The sequence below is a fragment of the Alternaria viburni genome (assembly GCF_023758015.1).
Source record: "Alternaria viburni strain BMP 2772 chromosome Unknown scaffold_48, whole genome shotgun sequence".
Lineage (NCBI taxonomy): Eukaryota > Fungi > Ascomycota > Dothideomycetes > Pleosporales > Pleosporaceae > Alternaria > Alternaria viburni.
Genome location: NW_026055817.1, coordinates 62064 through 80225, shown reverse-complemented (window position 1 = coordinate 80225; position 18162 = coordinate 62064). Strand labels below are relative to the sequence as shown.

At 46.6% G+C, this 18162-nt stretch overlaps 4 protein-coding genes across 4 annotated transcripts; 1 reads left to right on the top strand and 3 right to left on the bottom strand.

Annotated features, from left to right (window-relative positions):
• Nucleotides 1-5688: 5688 nt before the first annotated feature.
• Nucleotides 5689-7330, top strand: J4E79_011766 (uncharacterized protein; the record flags this gene model as incomplete). The annotated part of the gene is made up of 3 exons (XM_049360594.1): nucleotides 5689-5875; nucleotides 5924-6935; nucleotides 6982-7330. The coding sequence occupies 3 exons, from the start codon at nucleotides 5689-5691 to the stop codon at nucleotides 7328-7330; spliced, it is 1548 nt and encodes a 515-aa protein (XP_049204972.1).
• A 265-nt stretch (nucleotides 7331-7595) lies between these two features.
• Nucleotides 7596-8181, bottom strand: J4E79_011765 (uncharacterized protein; the record flags this gene model as incomplete). Its single annotated transcript, XM_049360593.1, has 2 exons — nucleotides 7596-7661; nucleotides 7720-8181. 2 exons carry the CDS (start codon nucleotides 8179-8181, stop codon nucleotides 7596-7598), a joined length of 528 nt encoding a protein of 175 aa, XP_049204971.1.
• A 2882-nt stretch (nucleotides 8182-11063) lies between these two features.
• J4E79_011764 (uncharacterized protein) lies at nucleotides 11064-12595 on the bottom strand (the record flags this gene model as incomplete). Its single annotated transcript, XM_049360592.1, has 3 exons — nucleotides 11064-11489; nucleotides 11550-12395; nucleotides 12446-12595. The coding sequence occupies 3 exons, from the start codon at nucleotides 12593-12595 to the stop codon at nucleotides 11064-11066; spliced, it is 1422 nt and encodes a 473-aa protein (XP_049204970.1).
• A 2263-nt stretch (nucleotides 12596-14858) lies between these two features.
• J4E79_011763 (uncharacterized protein) lies at nucleotides 14859-17414 on the bottom strand (the record flags this gene model as incomplete). Its single annotated transcript, XM_049360591.1, has 1 exon — nucleotides 14859-17414. One exon carries the CDS (start codon nucleotides 17412-17414, stop codon nucleotides 14859-14861), a length of 2556 nt encoding a protein of 851 aa, XP_049204969.1.
• Nucleotides 17415-18162: the final 748 nt, after the last annotated feature.

The following is an 18162-nucleotide window of genomic DNA, read 5'->3' as shown; positions in this document are numbered from 1 at the left end:
TCTTAGGTAGTAAAGTTTAAAAGTCTTAGAGCTACTACTTTAGAGCTACTCTCTATTTCTTATTAGTGCTTATTGCTCTTACTAAAAATTACTTAGGCCTAGTAGCTCTAAGACGTTCTCTTAAGTAGGTACTTCTACGCTATTATTAAAGAGAGAGTATATCTATCTTCTCTATATCTATTAGATACTTACTAGAAATAGTATATTATATTACCTAAAACTATATATTAGATTACACTACGCTTTCTAGTGTAGATACTAAACTATAGAAAAATCTTAAGGTAGCTCTAAAGTAGAGTTAGTTATAGTACTAACTTATATATATTCTATAGCGTTATTATTCTTATTCTCTTACTTATAATCTATAGTAAAGAATAGATATATAGGCTTAGAGTCTAAGGTAATAAAGAAAACTAACTTAGTTCTATTCTTAGACTAAATATAATATTATACTCTACTAAATATGTTATATTATATTCTAATATATAACACTATACACTATAGTTCTCTAAGTATAGCTAAGCGTATAAAGTTTATAATAATATAGAAAATAGTGTAAATAACTATAGTGCTAATACGTATAGAAACATTAAATATAGTACTAATAAATAGTTTATAGCTACTATTAGTAGAAGTAATACTTTATAGTAGGTTACTAAGCTTTTATATTTAGTACTTATATAGTATTTTTAATATATACACTATACTAAAATAAAGAATATTTATCTATATACTTATATTAATAAAGTATTTAATAGAATTACTATAAATATAAACTTAGGTCTTTAGTAAGTCTATCTAGATAAACGCACGTTTAGCGCGTTTCTATACTCTACGTACTATCTTAGTAGATATATAGTTAAGAGTATTACTCTATAAGTTACTATAACTAGTAACTTTATATTAAGTTTATATATTTAAGTAGTATATATTAATAGTATTATAAAAGATATTAGTGTTATATTAATATAACTATATAGTTAGTAGAGATTATAATAGATATTTATAGAAGGTATAATAGTAGAGTATAGACGCGTAGAAGAGTATATAGATTTTAGATAAAAATAAAGCCTATCTAAAATCTATAGCGTAGCTAGTTTTAAAGCTATTTACTATTCTAATACTATTTATACTAATACTATTCTTCTTTAGAAGATTACGTAATTAATTAGTAATATTATTCTAACTAATTAAGTTAGAAACTATTACCTCTTATACTTTCTAACTTAGAAGCACTATTATAATATAATTAGATTATTTTTTAATAAGCTTCTTAAGTTTTAGATTAGAAAAAGCGTCTAAGAACTTAACTATCTTCTTCTTATAGCCTTATAATAAATATCTAGAATTAGCTAATATACTATTATTAATATAGATATTAGTAAGTAGATAAATAACTATAAATAGTGTATTAGAAGCTTATAGAAGAAATAGCTATTCTAACTAACTATTCTCTAGTATTATAGTAGTGTCTAACGCCTATAAGTTAGAAACTTATCTAATTATATTCTTTCTAGATAATAGCTAAAAGCTTTATAATTACTTAGAGAGTTTACTTTTCTTTTTAATATAGCTATTATAAACTTAATTAGAGTTACTAAGAATACTCTTATTTAGGTATCTAATAGTATTATCTTTAGTACTATTATAGTAAAGAGATTAGAAGTATCTCTATTAGAATAAGTGCTTAATGTAGTTAATTATATTATATGTATATATCTAGTTATTGTTCTTGTCTAAACGCTATTTAGACCTAGCTTTCTCTAGTACACTAACTCTTAAGCCTAATAGCTGTTTAGACTATTATTATATTACTAGTTTTACTACTACACTATAAAGAAAAGTAGTATTCTTACTATCTATAATAATACTATTAGAATTAATATTATTAAGTAGCTAGATTTTCTTAGAGTACTTAATATCTTTCTAAAACTAGATAAACTACTATTAAGTATTCTTATAACTAATATAATAGTCTAAATAAGTAATTATATTTACTAAGTTTAATTATTTAAGAATATACTTAGAGTAAGAGTCTTTCTTAAACTTCTTAGAAAGAATACTAAACGTAGGCTATTCTATTATATTATTAGTAATATTAAAATACTTTTTAATCTTAGATCTAAGCTATTTAAGCTTATAGATTAATAGAGAAGTACTAGAGATTTAGTTAAGGTAATTATAGAGTAGACTAAAATAGTATATTTTTTACTTATACTTACTATTCTAATAGTAACTAATCTAATCTAGGTTATAGAAGTTATTATAAAGTTTATAATTAGTAATCTTATAACTTTTCTTATTATATATATAGTAAGTGTTAGTGTACTTAGTCTTTCTATACTAAATAGTTCTTTTCTTAGAAGCTATATTTCTAGATACTTTAGTAATAAAAGAACTATTATTTCTTTTAATAGAGAGCTCTTTCTTAGTTATATAGCTTATAAAGTATAAAGTATTATAAAAGTTCTTAAAGATTAAAGTAACTAATAAGTAGACTATAAAGAAATAAACTATATTTATATTAAGCTTTAGTTTATTTAGTAAAGTTATAAGTTATTCTATCTTAGAATCTATATTAGAAGAAAGTAGAAATTTTTACTTCTTTTATTACTTCTTAAGATTAGTAATAATACTCTTTACTTTCTCTAGATTAAAAGTAGTACGCTTATTAGTAAGTATAATATATCTTATCTTAGTATCTATACTACTATATTTCTAGGTATATATATTATTAATAGTATTATTTTTTTTATAGTATTTCTTAAAGAAAGTATAGATTTTATCTATATAGTACTTAGCTTAATTATTATCTTTAGAAGTATTAGATATTATAAAAGTAACTATCTACTTATTATACTTTAGAAGTCTATAGTAAAAGAGAAAGCTAAGTTTCTTTTATAAAACTTACTTATTAGTAATATAAGCTTTTACTATTATATAGAAGTAAGTATAATACTTAGTAAGACTAGATAGATTATTTATATACTTATAGATAAAAGCTTATAAGTATAAGTGCTTATCTATTTTAATAGTAGTATTTTTATCTATTTAGTATTTCTTTATATTTATCTTAAGCTTAGCTTAGTCTTTTTTCTTATAACTAGTAAAGAGCTTAATAATATAAGTAATAGAGTAATTCTTATTACTAATATAATCTAGAAGAATAGAGACTCTTATCTTATTAAAAAGATCTCTATTATTAGCTTATTAGTTATAGCCTTTAAGAAACTTAGTAATATTATTACTAGTAAAAACTAGAGTAGTGTATCTAAAATAAACTATAGAGACTATACTATTAGTTACTATTATAAATAATAATATACTTTCTACTTTAGAGATAGTTCTAGAGGTTAGTATCTTTAGTGTTAAAGTAGTTAAAGAAGTAGTAAATAAATACTTAAAAGAGAAGATTACTAGATCTCTTAATACCTTATACTTTTTCTATTCTTTTAGTAGTTATTATAGTTTTAAATAACTTATAAAGAAGCTAATACTTTTTTACTTAATAGCTTAAATACTAAATAAATATTATACTATAAAGATTATATAATTAAAAGATAAGTTCTTAATACTTATTAGTATTTAATATTCTCTATCTAATAGTAGAGTATACTTTCTAAATACCTTTATAGTTAGTATAGCTTAGCGTTTTACTTACTATAATACTCTATTAAGTTATTAGTTCTATTAAACTATAGTTCTACACTAGTATATATTCTAAATATACTATTATAGTATTATATTAATCTAGCTAGCTTAGTATTTTATTATACTTCTAATACTACTATTCTAGATATTAGTTAAATTACTATTTTCTAGTGTTTCTAAGTAGTTATCTTATCTATATAATTATCTTATCTAATATTACTTAGTAGTAAGAACGTAGTTAGCCTAAATATAACTACTATTATAGTTCTAGCTAATCTAAAGAAAAGAGCTAAGTCTATACTTATTATATCTATTATAGTTATTATTACTATATACGTTATATTAATATATACTAACTACTTCTTATACTATATAGTAGAATATATCTCTATAGGCTTTACTATTTATATAGATATTAGAAAGTATAAAGATATAGTACTATAAAAATATAAAGTAATTAGTATAGATAAGAAAGTATATAGATATTAGTTTAGTAGAAAAGAGTTCTATTATAGAGAAATTCTATTATCTAAAGTATTATATAAAAGTCTAATACTAAAAAGTATAAGTAAAAGATAAAATAGTAGATAATAAGATAATTCTATAAAGCTTTTATTAAAAGACGTTCTCTTTTTAAATAATTCTTAGATTATTAAAGATCTAATTTATATAAGAATACCTTATACACTAGTATACTAGCTTTCTCTTTCTCTTTCTATATAAATCTAGCTAAACTCTTTCTCTTTTAGATTCTATATCTACTATTTTTAACTCTAAATATAAGCTATCTTCTAACTAGCCTATCTTTCTATATATAAAGTCTACCTTATAATATCTATTAAGAAAGTAGCTAGTCTAAGATATTACTTTTCTACGCTAACTACCTCTAGTTAGCTAAGTCTAATAGCTATTAGCCTTATACTTATCTACTTACCTATCTATGCTTATACTAGAGATATAATTAAAGACCTTATATAGCTTTACTTTTAGTAGACTAGTAGTATTGCAGCGTTAGTTATTTAGTTAGGCTATTAGGCCTTCTAGAATGTATAGCGTCGACAGGCCGCGCACACTGCTGCTATTAAGCAATAGTAGGCAGAGGCCGGTACTATTAAGCAGGCTAGGCTCGCTGCTGTGCTATATCGCGAGGCTCTGCGCGATAATAGTGTTTTGCAGTAGAGGGTGTACTTAGGTTATAGAGTGTTTAGAGACCGGTTATTGTTAAAGTAGTATATAGTTAGTATCTATTGTAGGCGACGGCTATATCTCGAGGCTAGCGGGAAGGCTGTAGAAGATGCGTTATTCAGGGTGCAGTACACGCGCGGCAGATCGTGCCCTATCGACGTGCTGCGAAGCGCCGCCAGGGTCCAGCACTATCCCTCCGAACTATCACGCACTCGGCCGCCCCCGCCTGTCTCCGCAGTTAACCACGCGTTCCACACATTCTACTGCGCGTCTTCGCGCACTTCCTCGTGCTCAGGATCGCTGTTCGCTTCCACACCGCATGCTCTATCCCTCGCGCATTCCAACATCGCCGCAATCCACGCCACATCGCGCAGACTCACCTAGAGGCGCCGGGGGACGAGGTAGTCGCTTGGTGGTATATTGCGCTATCGCAGCGCTTCGATGATAAGCTTGTGTCCCACGAGCGTTGGTGCGATGGCCATGGCGATAACGGGGGCGAAGCGTGCTAGCCGAGTCCTACGAGCCTTGCCGGCTGACAACCGACATCCAGGCCACCTCCTCACCGCAGCTCATCCTGGCTATCATTCCAACAAATGCGACTTTGGCCCACGTCCAAACCGCATAGAGGATGTGCAGCGAACGATAGCGTCGTATCTCAGCCAGAAGCGGACCGATTTCCGTTCACAACCCCGCATCGGCAGCAGAACCCCGTGTAACTGATAAGCGCGTATCAGTGCATGAACCGGCAGAGATGTTGATATAAGCTCAGCAAGGCGCTTGGCTTCACAAGCTTCTACATCTTACGCCTTGACGTCTTTGGTCAAACGCGGCGCAAACACCTCAACGCCGAACATGGCCACCACAACGAAAAGGCTGGACGAATCGAGCGCGAGTACGGCACCGAAGCTTTCGATCGCCGCAGAAGAAGTCCGCGAAGTCGTCGAACAGGAGCATGCGCTCACCTTTCGGGAGGCCCTGTCTCTTTATCCCAAGGCAATAGGATGGTCCTTCTACTTCAGCCTGGGTGTGATCATGCTATGTACGAGGAAGTCCACCAACGTCTGAAATATGACTTACAAGCGTGCAGCATTCGATCCCCAGCTTCTCGGCAACTTGTACGCAGTACCTGCTTTCCAAAAAGATTTCGGCTATGCTTTCGGGGACGGGTACATCATCTCCGCTGCATGGCAGACGGGACTCGGGATGGGCAACCCGATCGGCCAAGTCGTCGGCGCGTTGGCCGCGGGTTATCCGTTGGAATGGTACGGGCGCAAGAGGACGTTCAATGCATGCGTCATCGCTGTCGCGGGCCTGGTGTTTATCCAATTCTTCGCTCGCTCGCTTCAAGTTCTTCTTGCTGGAGAGCTTCTTGCTGGGCTGGTGCTGGGCACTTTTGTTGTCATCGCACCTGTCTACGCATCGGAAGTATCACCCTTGGCCATGCGCAGTGTCTCGACCTCTTACGTCAATCTTTGTTTCGTCACCGGCCAGTTGCTTGGAAACGGAGTTGCGGCTGCAACCCAGCATATTCAGTCCCACTGGGCGTATTCGATTCCGTTCGCAACGCAATGGTTCTGGGTCTTGGTGATCCTCCCGGGAATGTTCTTTGCTCCGGAAAGTCCTTGGTGGCTGGTGCGTCAGAATCGGCTCGAAGACGCCGAGAAGTCTCTTCGCCGGCTCACGAGCGCCAAGGTCAACGTCAAGGCTGTGCTCGCACAGATCATGGAAACGGATAGACTGGAGAATGATATGGAAGCGGGTAGTACCTATGCCGACGTCTTCAAGAAGGTCAATTGGCGCCGAACGGAGATTGCGATTGGGGTGTATTCTACCCAGGTCCTATGTGGTGTGTATCTCATCAACTACGGAACATACTTCTTCACCCTCGCTGGTCTTGAGACCGCGCAAGCGTTCAACATGGGCATTGGTTTCATGGCGATCGGTTGGGTCAGCGTGCTTTTGTCATGGTACTTGATGCAAACGTTTGGGAGAAGAACGCTGTTCGGTGTTGGGCTCACAATCCTCACGGTCCTCATGTTTCTTGTGGGTATACTCGACCTCGTACCTACGACAGGCGCGACATGGGCGAAGTCTTCATTGTAAGTGCGCATCATGCTGACGTTGAATCTTGCGCTAACTTTGCAGGCTCTTGGTGTGGAACTCTGTCTACAACTGGAGCGTCGGACCCGTGGCTTTTGCCATCTTCTGCGAAGTCAGCGCGACAAGGGTACGCTCGAAGACTGTCGCCGTTGCAACCGCTGCTCAGGCTCTTGTCGGCATCATCATGACTGTCGCAATTCCGTACTTGATCAACCCAGACGCAGCCGATTTGGGTGGCAAGCTTGGGTTCTTCTTCGGTGGGCTCGGCATCCCATGTCTGATTTGGTGTTATTTCCGTGTTCCTGAAATGAAAGGCAGAACTTACGAAGAGTTGGATCTCATGTTTGAACGAAAGGTGGCTACGAAAGCATTCGGAAAGTATGTCGTGGACTAGGAATTCCTTATGAGAGAGATGGGGTGTCGCAATAGCTGCTTCTTTGGCCAGGAGTATGCTCACGAATGAATACGTGCATGAGGAAGAGAGTGTGGGAGCACAAAGATCTAATTTACTATTGGACAAAGAAGAGAACGTTACTTTGTATACGTCGATCACATCAACGGCCATGTTCATGCTCCACATTCAACCTTTTCAAGAGTTCGCCCCCAATTCTTCCCCTTCAACTTCGCCAACCAACATCCTCCTCTAGAAACACTGTCGCTTAGACGCAGGTGAGATCGGCGGTAGCCTCGTCGAAAGTGCAGCGGTCGGTGTGCTCGAATGCAAGCTTTAGGTGTGCTGTTAGTCGAAGTTTTCATAAGCTTCGGTGCATAGCTTGAACTTACGTTGATGAATCCACCGTCACCCTCGGTGAAGAACTGGTTGGGAGCAGCAATGTACATGCACTCGTAGTCGGTGTTGAGAAGGCCAAGCTCGAACTTGACAGAGTTCTGGCCGTCGATGTTGGCGGGGTCAGCGACCGAGAAGCCCTGGTTGTAGCAGGCGGCGGCTTGGAAGCGGGCAGGGTCGGGGTTGTTGGCCATCATCTCTTTGGTGGTTTGCTGGGTGAAGGCTTCGCGAGCTTCATCGAAGTTCTGGACGTCACCAATGAACTTGGCGGTGGCGTCGACGGCCTTGGTGACGACAGCGCTGACGGCTGCGGTACCAGCCGCGACGAGAATGGTGGCGAGGACTGGCTCGCGCTTGCTGAGGCTGTTCTCACGGGCCTCAGGAGTAGGGACGGCGGCGCCGTTGACGATAGCAGAGCAGCCGGCAAGAGCGGCGACGATGGTGGTGAAAGAAGGCATGTTGAGTGTTGTTGAAAAGTCACAGACTTGAAGCGAAAGAAGTGAAGTGGAGAGTGTTGAGAAGATGAAGTGAAGAAGTGAAGGCGATGTGAGTTGAATGGATGATGGATATGTGAACGACTGGATCTCGCCTTATGTACCTTTGCAATCCTTCAACTTGATCTGGGTGCTGTCACCGTTCCCTCGCACTATACTGCGAAGTCGAGCTCTCAATCGGTCCGCGAGGATGTAGTGGCCCCTGGTGCACCCTGCACGTCACGTCTTCAAAACCTCTCCCCAGGTGCATTCCCTTGGCATGGTAGACATCTCGAGGTATTCGGGGTTATGCAAACTGAAGCGACGAGATGAAGGGATGAGTCGCGAAGAACGATCTCGTGACTTGCTAGTGCCCGTTTCATGCCCATGAAACGGGTACTGCCGATGTCACCATGTCGTTCAGCCTCAGTCTAAGCCTTAGAGGGTCACGACTACGCCCGTAACGAGGCAAAAGTGCCTGCGGCTGTCGTTCGACCCGTAGTGGCGTTCTGACAGAGGTACCAATCATGAATCGAAGCTCCAGTATGCGGCTCTTTCTGGACTTCTTGGCATGGTCCAACTGTAGGGCCGATTCGGTTTTGTGACATACGTAGGGCCGACTTCCCTGTTACAAATGGTTTCAGCCAGGCAGAAGTCAGGCGCAGCACAACATTTTAGCCAATGATAACTACGGACACCGATAGAACGTTGTAAGAAGGATCACTGCGAGAGAGTCGCAGTCGTCTTGGCGAGCCTTCCAATACTTGCGACTCACGACAAAGCCAGGGTTGTCGGTAAGGGAACCCGAGAACGTCTGATTATTCCACCTTTTAAGAACAAGCCGTTTCTCAAGTTCGGATGTCGGCAAGATGCCGAGCCTTTGTGCGATACACCGAGTTCTGCCAGCTGCAGACTTGGCTAATGCTATCCAGCTGCATTGAACACCGTCGGAACACTACCATCACGGCGCAGCCAGTGCACCGCCGCCCCGGCGAAATGCACCTCTTGGAAGGATTTCGCTGCGTTCATGCAAGCGCTTTTTGACCATCTTCTTTGAATTCTGGACGACTTGGTAGTCGCCCCAGGTTTGTCATAATGTCATGCTGTACAGTCGTTCTGTTTTGCACAGCGCTGGTCCCACTTACTTAGGTAGTAGCGATCCTGTGACGAGCGTGTCTTGGGCGTTTTGAGAAACACATGCTGCACCTTACCTGGAAGTCAGCGACATACTCTCGTGTAAAGCTTCCACATGGACCTCAAACTGTCCGATACAGCGCGACGAAATTAAGCTAAGAAGGGTGACTGTCTTCGTTGTCTTAGGGATGTGGTCTGAGGACTGCGAGCGCGCGTGCGACTAGGGGAGTAGCGGCTGCGGTTACTTGAGGCCTGAGTCTCGAATGGGGAGATGAAGTTGTTATGTCAGCAGCACCTGCGCTGGGCGAGGGATGGACGATATCATGGGTGCGATCAGGACATTGGACTTGGCCTGGCGGGCTGTCGTCGAGCGTGTGCTCCAGCACCCAGGTCTTCAGCGAGTGTCGGGGGAATGTGCTTCTCGTTTAGGGCATCCAAACACCTCTTGATGTGTAGATGCGTCCGCCGTTGCGCAACTGGCGCGATGCGCAGAACGATGCCCGTCGCCCAGACAAAGACGTTGACAGATGCTGAAGCAAGGTTGTGTCTGGTAGGGAAGGCGGTAGTGAGGCTAGTCGCGACGACCTTGGGAGGCTCCGGTCCCGCAACTCAACGCGCGACCACGTGGACACGTGTGCTAGCAGCGAGATAATCAGCTGCAGCCGGATCGTGGCCTGGAACGATAATCTTGCTGCTGCCGCATCCTCTAGTATCGCTGCTCCCCGGGTCGCACGCGAGCTATAAAGCAGCCCGCAGCGTAAACAAACCCCCATCGCATAGTCACCACGTGCCTCACCCATCCATGGATATCTCGGCAATCCAAGGAAAGTCACGACGAACAATAATGTGCCTTCAGATAAGGGCCATGGAAAGCGCGACCGAAACGGGAAGGTCTCTCCAGACATGGTGAACGAAAGGGAAGGTGCCGTGGTGCGAAGTCGGTGTGTGGGACCCACTTTTCCCGCGGGGATCTCCTGCGGGAAAAGGCGTGGACGCGGAGTACATGTAGGGCGTGTGAAGGCGTAGGGCGCAAAAGCGCACGTAGATAAGAAGCCCGTTGCCGTTGCACCCGGAGAAGGAGGATAAGTATCTGGCTTTAAGGCATTTAGTAGAATCAGGTAGGTTGTTGTGCTGTCGCCATGTGGTTTGCGCATACCGCGATCTAGTCTTCTATGTAATTGCGCACGTTATCAAGCTCCGCGTCTCTCCTTCCAGCTTCTCCATGCATTGTTTCGCTCTCAGTCTCAAGCTTTACATCTACCTTTCCTACATCCAGTCTGCTGAAAGCCAGTCGTCAACTCTGCGCCCCGTTCCTTCTACCATCGACCCCGTTACCAAGGACAACATCAACAACTTTTTTTTCGACGCCCAAGACACTGCAAACGCATCGACGCGAATGCCGCCTACGCCCCGAGACTAGATTCCACGCACATGAGAATTCCCCAGGTGGCGATGTGCTGTCAATCGAACGTTGCTTGGGCGACTACCGCGGCGCATGATGGCGGTGTCTCCCAGAAGCAGTCGCCGGTTTCGACTTTTACCTTTCGTTCGAAAGAGAAGATATCAACAAACGACTCAAGGCAACAGTTTTGCAAAGTCAATGAACTTAAATCTTGAGATACGGCTTATATTGAGCCAGGGTATGATATATACATTCGAATCGTGCATATGCAACGCTAAAAAACAGGACTATCGCACCATGCAATCATGACGCTCCTTCCAACAGGCCACGCTTAGTGACCACCGCTGGAGTTGGAGTTATCCGCGCAAGTCCAAGCCTTGGTTCCGCCATCCTTGTTGTATGAGTCGATAATGCCGGCAATGGAACCATAAGTACCGCCAATGAGGAGGAACGTGCCAGACACAATGACGAAGACGGACCATGCGACCATACCCTTCCACCTCCAGTCGCGGTTGGATCGGTGCCAGTTGTCGTAGAGCCACATGCAGCCCATGGGCTGGAAGCTCATGAGCGTGCCGAAGAGTGCGCCGACGAGCGATACGAGACCGCCGAAGACGGGGATTGCGGATGCGATGACGTAGGCGGTTAGGGAGACGGCGGCGGTGAAGCCGAACCAGGTGATCCAGTGCTTGGTGGTGGGGTGGCTGAGATGCTTGGTTCCGCGCAGGGTGCGGATGAAGAAGTACTTGGCGACGAGCTGTTTGAGGTTAGTATGTTGTTCGCAAAGAAAAGACGGAGGAGGGATGATGGAACTTACATGAGTGACCAGGACGACGGAGGCAAGCAGACCCGGAAGCGCAAGACCATAGCACACCTTCTTCATCAAGACACCGGCGGATCCCAGCGCAGGCGAAGCGACGTATGATCCGCAGTAGTAGTAGACAACGATGCCGATGGCGACGTAGATCGAAGTCATGACGAACTGGCACAGCGACAGTGCCTTGAAGTAGTCCTTCTGGTCCTTCATCTCAGACACGACGTTGAAATAGGCAGGGATACCGCAGAAGGCGAAGACAATGCTGGAAAGAGCAGCCGATGCCTCAGCGAAGGTAGGCGATTTGAAAAGCTCAAAGTCAGACTCCCAGGGGCCGAACTGAGGCGCCGCAGAGGGGCGGTCCTGGAGACTGACTGAGACGGTGAGGGTGATGATAGCTGACATGATGCCAACAAGACCAACCCACGCAATCCAGGAGAGCTTGCCCAACGTCTTGATCGAAGCAATGGCGAAGCCCACAAAGGCGGCCACAGCCACGAAGACAGCAGTACACGTGCCATGTTCAGACAGCGAGTTCAAGCCGATCGAGATACCCAGCATACCGGAGCCAGCAACGCACGTCCACAGTAAAGCGAACGCAAGACCGAGCACCTCGCGGCCTGTGCGCCCAAAGAGCTTCTGTCCCACATCCTCGATACCGTACACCTCGGGGTGACGCATCTTGAATGTGCCGACCATGTATCCAGACCACAGGGTGATCAATCCGATGGCAAGCAGCGAGATGATACCCGGAATGAGGCCCAGAGCATCGAATGCAGCGGGGATTGATAGGACACCGAGACCGATCTGAGTCTTCATCATGATGACGGAGGAACCCCACCAGCTGACCTGCAGAATGTCAGTATGCGTTGGGTAGGAATGATAGTATGGGAACATACGCTGCGGTAGTTGGGTCCTCCCTCGACGATTTCACCAAAGACGGCATCGGTCTGACCCGTTGGGTTGGTGTCCTCAGGCTTGAGCTGGGCGCCGTATTCGAGGTCGTTGCCCATCTTGTCGTCGCTGATCTTGTCGTTGGAGAAGCCCATGTCGCCCTGATGAGTGTTCCTGGGTATCAAGAGGAGATGGCGCACGAGAATGAGACCTGCCTCCAAGGGCGACCGTCTGCCATTTACATATGCAAGAATCGTCGGCCCGACCGACATCGGCTGGCACAGACCCAGGAACGATGTGGAGGTCGCCGCGCGCGCATTGTTTCCCCAGGTACGTGGGTCGTTTCGCGGTAGTGGACGCTGGTGGTTGATGCTTCACGTTGGCGTGAGAGGCGTGGAGCCGCGAAAGACCGAGGCAACCTGGCCTGGAGCCGCACTAAGCCGCGAAAAAATGTGTGCAGGTACAGCGAGGTTTTGCCGACCTAGGCCCAACCCGGTAAAATGACTCCATTTTTTGCATCGTCGAATGTCACCAGTGTCAAGCGCCCGCGCTGTGCATGTTGAGCGCGTTCGAGAGCACTCTGGGGGAGCGCAATCGGTCGTGGCTTCCCAGGTGGCGTGGGCAAGCTTCGCGACAAGGCCGCCCACCACTGCTGCGCGCGACGACAAGCACGCGCGCCAGGACCGGAACAGGGCCGAAGCACTTCGGACCAAGTGAAATAGACGCTTATCTTTTGTGGATTTCTGGGCCTACGTTGTGGGACGAGGGTCCGCTGAGATCTGTTCAACAATGCTTTCCGAGATAGCGAAATGACGAGAATGCGTCATTCTTGTCGCGTTTTCGAATGAATTGTGTCAATATCGATGATATGCGTGGGTGCGCGAAGAGATTGCAGAGATAGCATGCGCATATAGAGGAGGTCGGAGTCGCGTGGAAGTGGCGCATTAGTGAACAGGTTGCAATGGTACACAGGCACGCTACAGGTGTAGTTTGAGCATCCAGATCCTCAGGGCTGTCATGCGACCCTGTATCGCTACACCATGAACCAAACCGCAACAGTCCCGAGATGGTCGTGTGCTGGTATAGTACCTGAAATGCTATATCGCAATGCCGCAAGCTGATACATGGTCGTATCAAACTCCAGGAATCTATTGCGATGGGCGTCCAAGACGCGGAGAGACTTGCGCAACATGGAGATATATGTCCGAGTATTGGCGCTGGATATGAGGGTATCGGAGGAATACTCGGGAAGGGAGCACGTGGAGAACGGGCCTCCTCCGCACTCGACTACCTTCCCGAGCCAAAGGACAAGCAGCTACGCAACCACTCCGGTGAGCACGGCTTCTGGAAGCAGGTTGAAGCAGCACGGAAGCAAGCTGACACCAGGGCTGACCCAGTGCTGCGGACGCGATCTGGGGCAGATTTGCTGTTATGTAAAGAGTTCGGAGGATGCGGAGCGGCAGTCTGGGGAAAGGCATTGTCGTTAGGTAACATTTGCAAGGTACGGATGGTAGCGCAGAGCCTCAATCTGGGGCAGCTGTTGTCGTTAGGTAAGACGTGTGGTAGCGTGCTCGGCAGCGTGCGAAGCCCCAGTGGGCCTGACATGACATGCGTCCCCAAGGCGCCATCACTAATCCGCTCGACGTCATTCCTGATTGCAATGCGATTGCGCATCGTGTCCCTCCGCTGCTCCGCCGTGCGCTCTTCTCAACGGCCTTGGTTCCGCTGATCACAATGTATCGCACCTCGTAGCCCTTCAATGTCAGAATCGCACGACCCTTACGCCAAGACTGACGCCGGCTTGTACCAGATCGCGCGAAGGAGGCTGAGGAGCGGAGACTAGGCCGTTGTCCACGCTTGCGATGCCCGCTGCTGGGACATCGGATAGAGTCTGTGGGGTCGAACAGGATGCGGGGAGAGGATGCGCGTTGGTATGCCTTCAGGGTGGAGGGGACTAAAGCTTTGCGTGCGTTGAGCCAGTCGTTGTCGCAGAGCATGACGTGATACCGCCGGCAGTGGTCGATGTAGCGCGTTTCGACGCCCGGGTGAGTTGCGGAGAAGGAAAGTTCCGGAGCGATACAAGCCGTTCGTGAGTCGCTTGAGCGCGGTGTTGTGGCGCCGTGGGTATGGCTTCGGGCCGTGGCGTAATATTCCAGAAAAAGTCGCGCATGGCGTTACCGCGCTGGAAATAGTCTATCTGCCCGGCGGGCGAGCAAGAGCCCGCATCCACACGCCTATGATATCGCTACCTGAAGGAGGGATACAGTGTACATCATCGGAGCCGCTGTCCTTGAAAGTGACCACGCGACAGGACTTTGCAAACTATCGTGCATGTTCAAGGCTGACCAAAGTAGAAGGAGTGAAATGAAGACATTCTCAGAACGTATCAATTCAGTTTGAACCCACGTCGCAAAGCTACTACACAGCGTACCTCACCTTAAAACTAACCGACTTAAAAACATCCCAATCCTCCTCACGCTCCTCATTCCCGAATATGCGCAGCGCACTAACCTTCATCTTGTACGCCCCCTCATCAAGCACCGTCCCATCCGCCATCAACCCATTAAAGTACGCGCGCACCTCACCTCTGGCAACATACGTCTGCGGAAATCCAGCCAACGCACCCAACACCTTGTCTTCCTGCACCACCTCGACGCGCACCAACGACGATCCTACAATAGTGCCAACGTATACATTCGGTGTGTTTTGCATGTCACCGCGGTCGGTCAAGGGCGGGTTCTCGGGATCTGGCCTAGGGATGGTGTAGGATACGTTCGCGGGCGCGGGCGAGTAGCCTTGCGCGAGGTAGACTTTGTCGGCCGTTGTGATGGGCACGTCGCGCATGTTTCCGACGACGCCTAGATAGGGTAGGTGGAGCTTGGAGCCGATGCTGAGGAAGCCGCTGTAGACGGGGAGTAGGGTTGCGTTGACACCTGCGGGTGGTGTGATGTCGACGGTTACCTTGGCGGACTGGCCAGCGGGGACGTTGATGCGGGAGGAGGAGAAGGAGACAGTAGCCCATGAGTCAACGGCGGGGTTGGGGAACACGCCTGTACGTAGGTCGGGGACGTTGGGTTGGAAAGTGTATACTGTGACGGCTTTGCGGTGGCCCAAGTCGAGGACCTCGTCGGTGGAGCCAGTGTTCTTTATGCTGAAGGTTCGCGTACCGACGAAGTGTTCCGTGTCGTTCAGCATGAGACTGTCGACATCGAGCTCAAGAGTGGTGTGGGCAGCGTTCCACGCTTGAATCAGCCCGGCGCCTTGCTGGGCGACTGGAGCGAGGATGTCGGGGTATGCATTCGTACCGTCATGCCATGCAAGTGGCTTGGACGTGTGCGTCAGGATCCTGCGAAGTCGCTCTGGTTCTAACTTGCCGTACACTTCACCAAGCATTGCGTAGACACCTGCGACCAGCGGCGTTGCCATGCTGGTACCAGTCATGACGCGGTAGCTACCCAAAGCCGTCGGATACGTGCTGAGGATGTTCTCTCCGGGTGATACAATCTGTGGCGTCATGCTCAGCTCCCAACTTGGGCCCCAGCTACTCAGCTCACCCGCGACATATCCGCCGGTCTCGTTGTTCTCAAGCTCCTCGAGGTGCGTTTGGGTACCATTTGCGGGTATTGTCACGGAGACGGTGCTGCCCTGCGACAGGAGGGAAAGCCAACGCTCAGCAACGTATGGGACAGCCTTGACTACTCCTTCGATCCCGTCGGCGTAGACGTATGGCTCGTCCCGCATCGTGAGGTTGCTGCGCTCATAGTAGACCATAAATCGTGCACCCTTTGCAGCGAGGTTGGCGCCCTGGTCTTGTGGATAGCACTGAGTTGCTCTTGCATCCTTGAACTCCAGAAGCACGATGCGCTGGCTCAGATCTGGTGTATCATCGGGCAAGGGCTTGCAAGCGTCATCCACATCGGCAGCAGACCACAGCTGGAGTGTCGTGTCGGCAGCAAATTCGGGTACACCCATCAAGAAGCCGAAGTCGATCGTACCGTTGCTGGTAGCATTAGCACCCGTCGTGTAGGAGCCTCTTTCAAGGAACGTGGGAAATTTCGTATTGGACACCGCTCCCGTGCCCATTACGCTGTATCCCGTTGCCGGTGTAGAAGCGTAAAACATGCCCTGGCCTCCGCCGTTGCCTTCCGATATCACAACAGGAATACCAGAGTCGACAATGCGGGAGATGATGACAGCGCGTACATCCTGCGCCCAGCCTGACTCGTCGCCGTTAGAGTACGAGATGATGTCTGCGCCGTCCTCGACAGCACGAGCAAATGCCATCAGCTCGATCTCGTTTGTGGAAGTCGATGTGCAGCCCCACATCCTGTATGCGCCCAGCTTTGCTCCGGGAGCAGAGCCTGTGAAGCCATACTTGTTGCCTGCGAGCTGAGCGGCAATGGTGCCTGCAACGTGGGTACCATGTCCACCGCAGTTGTCCATGGGGTCGTTATCGGGCTCAGGGTCTGTCTTGCCTGGTATGTAGTTATCGCCGATGAAATCGTACCCCGCTTCTACCAGACAGCCCGGACCAAAGCATCCGCCGAGTGCTGGATGGGTGTAGTCGAGGCCGCTGTCAACGATGGCGATGCGGAAACCTTTGCCGGTTACGCCCTCTGCGTGCAGCTTGTCGACCTGGGTCATGACATGAGGAGAGAAGGTACGCTCGGAGGTGGTTTGCCGCTTGTTGTGCTTCTGCTGGAAGGGTGCTGCAACACTTTCCTCGCCCGAACGTGTGGTAATGCGCGTCGGCCATATGTTTTCGACCTGGGGCTGAGCCTTCATCTGACGCAGAAAGTCCCCACCAGTCGAGTTCGAGCTCGACCTCTTGACTTGGAACGAGACGCCTTTGAAGAAACGGAAGCTCAGGTCCATGCGAGGTTCAACTTGTACGCCGCTAGCTGCAAGAGACGCGTAGAATGACTCCGGTGTCTCATTGTCATTCGCGAACTCGACAATGTAGGCACCGGGCATGATGCCGCCTGCCACAGGCGTGTCATTTGCAGCTCGTTGTACAATCGCATTCGGTTGGAGTCGAGAATGAATGGGCGTTGACACGGCAACTTGCGCACCCAGAACAAGGGCCGCGATGGCGCACGAGATCTTACCCATTTTTAAAGCGAGCGTGAGGGGGATGCGTGTCTGGCATCGCAGCCACGATGACCATTATATCTGTACGAACACCAAGCCCGTAGCTTTATCTGGAAGCTTTCGGGACATGTCGATGTTCATGCGCACTTCGTATAGCACGGTCAGGTTGCCCAATGTGCCCTGCGTGTGGACAGGAAATAGAAACACCAGCATGGAGATCGTGGATAGTGTCCACTTTTCAATATTAGCTATCGGCCCCTTTCCCCATTGCGGACTACCACCGGAGAAATGTAGGCTTCTCGCGGACCGAGCCTTGGCCGTTATGGCGGTGACTGCTTTAACTCTCTCGCAAAATCCGATCTGCATCGTAAGATAGCCATGTTGCTGTCCGAATACGATGCGATAACGCGTGATGCGATTTCTTGGGGGAGAAGGACCGAGCTGTGAGCGGGGTCAAGAAAGCGCTTTGGCTTCATTCAGCGCGCTGTGAGCGTGCCGCCTCGTATTGGAGGGGCCTCACAAAATCCACGGGACAGTTACGAAGGCACATGGCATTTGACGACAGGCGAAGGATAACGCAGTGTTTGTTCGAGATTGAAGATGTGACCTCAGCTCATGTCACGCGGAAGTG